Raw genomic sequence first — 6,000 nt, 5'->3', positions numbered from 1 at the left:
AGATGCACTGATATGTAAGGAGAGAAATTTTATATTCTATCCTTGCAGAGACAGGGAGCCAGTGGAGTGAATGAAGGATAGGTGTGATGTGCTCGTGTTTCCGTACTCTCAGCAGGATCTGTGCAGCACTATTCTGGATATACTGTAATCTCTTGGTAGGAAGTGAATTGCAGTAATCCAGCCTGGAGGAAACAAAAGTGTGAACCAGCTTTTCAGCATCCGAGATGGTGAGGGTAGGACGAAGTTTGGCAATCAAGACTAGGTTGAGGCAGCTTTCAATCCATGAATAAATAAATGACAACAAAAATAAGGCAATAAACTGTTTATATATACATAAAATCCTCACTAGTATTATATGGTTTGCTTCTGTATGTGGTTATCGATTTCTTGCTGAAAGTACAGCCTCCCCATATAGCTGTACGAGGCCTCATTAATGGCTTTCGATTGCATGCACACCTGAAACAGTTTTGTTTCTAGGTCCTCTGAACAAAGTGTTTGATGCCACATTTGAAACAGTCCTCGTGAAGGTGCACGCACCACCATGAGATTACTGTGCAGATATTTTCTGTAGAGGTACAGATCTTCTTTTTCCCAAGGTTTTAGGTTCATGTCAAATCCTCCTTTGAAATAGGAAAGAAAACATGGAAATCGATTAGAAGCATCTTATATAGTATCATTATACACAGGACCACCACAGAGCAGGTATTATTTAGGTGGTGGATGATTCTCAGCACTGCAGTGACACTGACATGGTGGTGGTGTGTTAGTGTGTGTTGTGCTGGTATGAGTGGATCAGACACAGCATTGCTGCTGGAGTTTTTAAATACCGTGTCCACTCACTGCCCACTCTATTAGACACTCCTACCTAGTTGGTCCACCTTGTAGATGTAAAGTCAGAGACGATCGCTCATCTATTACTGCTGTTTGAGTCGGTCATCTTCTAGACCTTCATCAGTGGTCACAGGATGCTGCCCACGGGCCGCTGTTGGCTGGATATTTTTGGTTGGTGGACTATTCTCAGTCCAGCAGTGACAGTGAGGTGTTTAAAAACTCCAGCACTCACACACAGCACAACACACACTAACACACCACCACCATGTCAGTGTCACTGCAGTACTGAGAATGATCCAGGGATTGCTGATTTAATGGACTGCTACTTAATTAAAATGCCAAATGCAAGAAGGACCTTTCATCCAATATCAGTGTTAGGCTGAATAGAAGCATGTTTCTAAAATTTGAGCCAAAAATTTGTTAAAAAGCACTTCTAAATGTGCAGGTTACTTGTTTTACTTAACCTCACATTATCTTCACTTTTATACCGCATTGATAATGTTAGTTAGTTTATTAGGATTTTAACGTCATGTTTTACACTTTGGTTACATTCATGACAGGAACGGTAGTTACTCATTACACAAGATTAATCAAATTCACAAGTTTATATCAGTTTATATTTTGTATCTCCAATTCACCTCACTTGCACATCTTTGGACTGTAGGAGGAAACCGGAGCTCCCAGAGGAAACCCATGCACAGTGCTACCCACTTAGCCACATTTATAATGTCAGTAAACACACAGCATTTTGTTTATTACCTACCTATGTTGATAAAATCTGACCAGTACTGACAAGTCATTCCAAATCCGAAGTCTCTCCAGTATCCAACACTTTGGTTAATAACCTGTTAAAACAAGAAAGAATAAAGATGCAGTATTACCAACACATACCTGATTCAACCTTTAGTTTTAAATGTTTTATTGATTTACGGACTTATGGTCATTTCTTACCAGCTGTTTTTCAATAGGTGGTATATGGTCACCATAAATTACACCTGGATTGTACTGGCTAAATGGTATTGGATAGAAGACTCTTTTCCCTACAGATCAATAAAATAAGTTATTAAGTACAATCAGTTTAACAGTGTAAATAAATAAATAATCATGTCCATCATTAAATTTCCTACATGTTGACCATACCAGGTTGAGCATTCATTCGGCAGGAGTTAAGAAACTCGGCAGTAAAGTGGACATCAACGTCGCAGAAAAAAAGGAGGACGTTGCTCTTTTTCCAGGCTCGAGCGCCCACGTTTAAAGCTCGTCCTCTGGAAAACTTCTCATTCAGATGAACCAGAGTAAAATTCCTAGATCTTGTTCTCCTGTTGGCATACACGGAAAATGTCACAGTCTTTGTACTGTTTTAATTACCACATTAACATATACTGATCAGCCATAACATTAAAACCACCTCCTTGTTTCTACACTCACTGTCCATTTTATCAGCTCCACTTACCATATAGAAGCACTTTGTAGTTCTACAATTACTGACTGTAGTCCATCTGTTTCTCTGCATGCTTTGTTAGCTCCTTTCATGCTGTTATTCGATGGTCAGGACCCCCACGGGACCACCACAGAGCAGGTATTATTTGGGTGGTGGATGATTCTCAGTACTGCAGTGACACTGACATGGTGGTGGTGTGTTAATGTGTGTTGTCCTGGTATGAGTGGATCAGACACAGCAGCGCTGCTGGAGTTTTTAAACACCTCACTGTCACTGCTGGACTGAGAATAGTCCACCAACCAAAAATATCCAGCCAACAGCACCCCGTGGGCAGCTTCCTGTGACCACTGATGAAGGTCTAGAAGATGACCAACTCACACAGCAGTAATAGATGCGTGATCGTCTTACTTTACATCTACAAGGTGGACCAACTAGGTAGGAGTGTCTAATAGAGTGGACAGTGCACTGCGCTGCTGTGTCTGATTCACTCATACCAGCACAACACACACTAACGCACCACCACCATGTCAGTGTCACTGCAGTGCTGAGAATGATCCACCACCTAAATAATACCTGCTCTGTGGGGGTCCTAAACATTGAAGAACAGGGTGAAAGGGGGCTAACAAAGCATGTAGAGAAACAGATGGACTACAGTCAGTAATTGTAGAACTACAAAGTGCTTCTATATGGTAAGTGGAGCTGATAAAATGGACAGTAAGTGTAGAAACAAGGAGGTGGTTTTAATGTTATGGCTGATCAGTGTACATACATACATACTTGCTCAAATTATAAATCTACCTTGCAATGGTGTCCATAATTCCTCTGACTTCATCCAACTTTTCCGTTCCAAAATACACAACTGTGAGGTGAATCATTTTATCTTCAGTGCAGATTTGTCTGTAAGGAGGAGATGTTAAACATGTACGATTGGTTATTTTAAATAAATAAGCAAACAGTCTTTCCAGAAATTGCAAATGTAACCAATGTTTATTGCTGCTCACGCCTCCTCCGACCCACGCGCAGCCCTTTTGAAGACCCCGCCCACATATTCCGGTCATCCCTCCCTGCAGGCACTGCCAATCATGCCCACTAGATGGCGCCCAGCCGCCCGGTGTTTTGAACCGAGGAGTTCAGAATCTCATTTTATTCATTTTTAATAAATTTTTTGAACTCAAACATGTTTTAAGATGCAAAATCAATCCATCTGTAAGGATCACAAAAACCTTTTAAGATTCCTGTGGGACTAAATATGATGTTCAGTAGGAGATAAATCCCACCTGAAATTGTCCATGAACTGCCTGAATGTGTCGACTCTCTCAGCCAGTGGCACGATTATGTTTATCAGCACGCTGGATGTGTCGACTGCTTCTTCCTTCACTTTCTGCAGAGGCGCAAACGGATGAAAAAGCACAAGCCTCCTGAAGTCCAAAGAACTGTTCTCTCTGAATGCAAGGTCATATTGTGCTCCTTTATCGCTCTCTGTACGGGAAATTCCTAGCAGAAGCAATACAATGAAAGAAATACTTAAATAAAAAATCTAAATAATGATAGTCGCAAAATAGTTACCTGGATCTACAATAATTACAGATATAATGTGGTCTGATCCTCATCCAAGCCAAAATAACACATACACAAACACATAATGCCTGAATGAATACAAATTACTGTAACATGAGTGTTATTGCTATTTCAAAAGGTTGGGCATCAGTTAAAGATGCAAGGCTCAAAATGTATATAAAATATAAAAGATATTCCGCTAGCACACCAGCGCTGAGATCCTCAGTTTGAAACTCAGTGTTGCCACCAGTCGGCTGGGCGCCACCTAGCGGGCATAATCGGCAGTACCTGGAGCAGACACGGTTCTGCTAGGGTGGGATGACCGGACTATGTGGTTGGTGTCTTCAAATGCTACACAGACATGAGTAAAGCTTTGACAGGGTTAAAGCAGTTTATGAAGTTAATGAGCACAACATGGAAAGCGTGAGGGGAACTTGAGGTTGGTAATATGGATTTTTTTTCTGGTTATTATATGTAGGTTTTTGTACCTGCCACTTTAAAGTAGTATGAGAGAATACAAGGAAGGTCAAAGCATACAAGTATCATTATAACATTATGAGCACTGACAGGTGAAGTGAATAACACTGATTATCTCTTCATCACGGCACCTGTTAGTGGGGGGGATATATTAGGCAGCAAGTGAACATTTTATCCTCAAAGTTGATGTTAGAAGCAGGAAAAATGGGCGAGTGTAAGGACCACTCAGGGTGCACACGCTGACCCCTGTCCACCACCAAAAGCGCCAACAATGGGCACGTGAGCGTCAGAACTGGACCACGGAGCAATGGAAGAAGGTGGCCTGGTTGGATGAATCACGTTTTTACGTGGATGGCCGAGTGCGTGTGTGTCGCTTACCTGGGGAAGGCAGTGTGATGCTTTGGGCAACGTTTTGCTGGGAAACCTTGTGTCCTGCCAATCATGTGGATGTTACTTTGACACGTCTCACCTACCTAAGCATTGTTCCAGACCATGTTCACCCTTTCATGGAAACGCTATTCTCTGATGGCTGTGGCCTCTTTCAGCAGGGTAATGCACTCTGGCACAAAGCTAAAATGCTTCAGGAACGGTTTGAGGAGCTGAACAATGAGTTTGAGGTGTTGACTCAAATCCAATCGAGCATCTGTGGGATGTGCTGGACAAACAAGTCCGATCCATGTAGGCCCCACCTCACAACTTACAGGAGTTAAAGGATCTGCTGCTGACATCTTGGTGCCAGATACCACAGCACACCTTTAGGGGTCTAGTGGAGTCCATGCCTCGACAGGTCAGGGCTGTTTTGGAAGCACAATATTAGGAAGGTGGTCATAATGTTATGTCTGATTGGTGTATATTCTGTGTGGTTTTATACCTTTGCCAAATATGTTTGATGGTTTTTGGCACTTGGATAAAGATCAGACCATATTTTACAAGACAATAGTACAGAACTTTAGAACGTTTCAAAGCTTTCAGAAGATAAATAGATAGCATTTTATGGTTGTGACAAATCTCACCCTCAAAGAAATCCTGTGGTGAGTATATCCTATGATGCCGAGGGTCATCCTGATCTTTAGGACCATTAAGGATACGTAGTGCTACTTCTAATGCCCCGGCCAAATCATTCTGAAGAGCGCTTCTCACAGGATGCCTTGTGAGCCCGGTTTCCAGCTGAAAGACTTTCTGAAGTGTAAAGCTTTCAAATGGCACCAGGGCATACTCATTCGGTAGGTTTGTACCTACATGGATCTCTGCGAGACGCAGTTGCTCCTGAAGGAACATCTCAAGCTCGTTATGGTTGCTCGTCTGCACTATTTCCTCCACCTCCGCTGGATGCTTCACTGCTCCCTGTCGCTGAGATGTCTGTAGGTGTCTTTTCTCTTGGAGAGCCTTTTTTAACTGGAGGATCTGCTTGGTAAGGCTGGTGGTATATTGCTCATATTGCTCCTCATGCTCCTGAAGTAAAGCCTGATATCTAGAGTCATCTGCTAGATCCATGAACAAAACTTGGTGGTTTTGGTTTCTTTGAGTTCTGCAGTTCCGGAAATAAAGCAGGAATGTGAAGCAAAACGTGACCATGAGCAGAATTCGCCAACGGGCCACTGTGGCCAGGGACCATCTCTTTAACATGACTATCATGGAGGTTTTACTTAATCTGTATTAGTAAAACTGTTCCAAGTCAAGTTTGTTGAGTGGCA

General features: G+C 42.3%; 1 protein-coding gene across 1 annotated transcript; it reads right to left on the bottom strand.

Annotated features, from left to right (window-relative positions):
- Positions 1 to 346: 346 nt before the first annotated feature.
- On the bottom strand, positions 347 to 5,944 carry LOC134317553 (chondroitin sulfate N-acetylgalactosaminyltransferase 1-like). The gene is made up of 7 exons (XM_062998259.1): positions 5,320 to 5,944; positions 3,550 to 3,766; positions 3,071 to 3,169; positions 1,972 to 2,150; positions 1,783 to 1,871; positions 1,595 to 1,676; positions 347 to 620 (listed from the first exon to the last, which is right to left on the bottom strand). Exons 1-7 carry the CDS (start codon positions 5,939 to 5,941, stop codon positions 352 to 354), a joined length of 1,557 nt encoding a protein of 518 aa, XP_062854329.1. The 5' UTR covers positions 5,942 to 5,944; the 3' UTR covers positions 347 to 351.
- Between the last annotated feature and the right edge of the window lie 56 nt (positions 5,945 to 6,000).

The sequence above is a fragment of the Trichomycterus rosablanca genome, chromosome 7 (genome assembly GCF_030014385.1).
Source record: "Trichomycterus rosablanca isolate fTriRos1 chromosome 7, fTriRos1.hap1, whole genome shotgun sequence".
Classification (NCBI taxonomy): Eukaryota; Metazoa; Chordata; class Actinopteri; order Siluriformes; family Trichomycteridae; genus Trichomycterus; species Trichomycterus rosablanca.
Note: the sequence above shows the minus strand (reverse complement) of the source record. Positions and strands in the feature narration are given on the sequence as shown.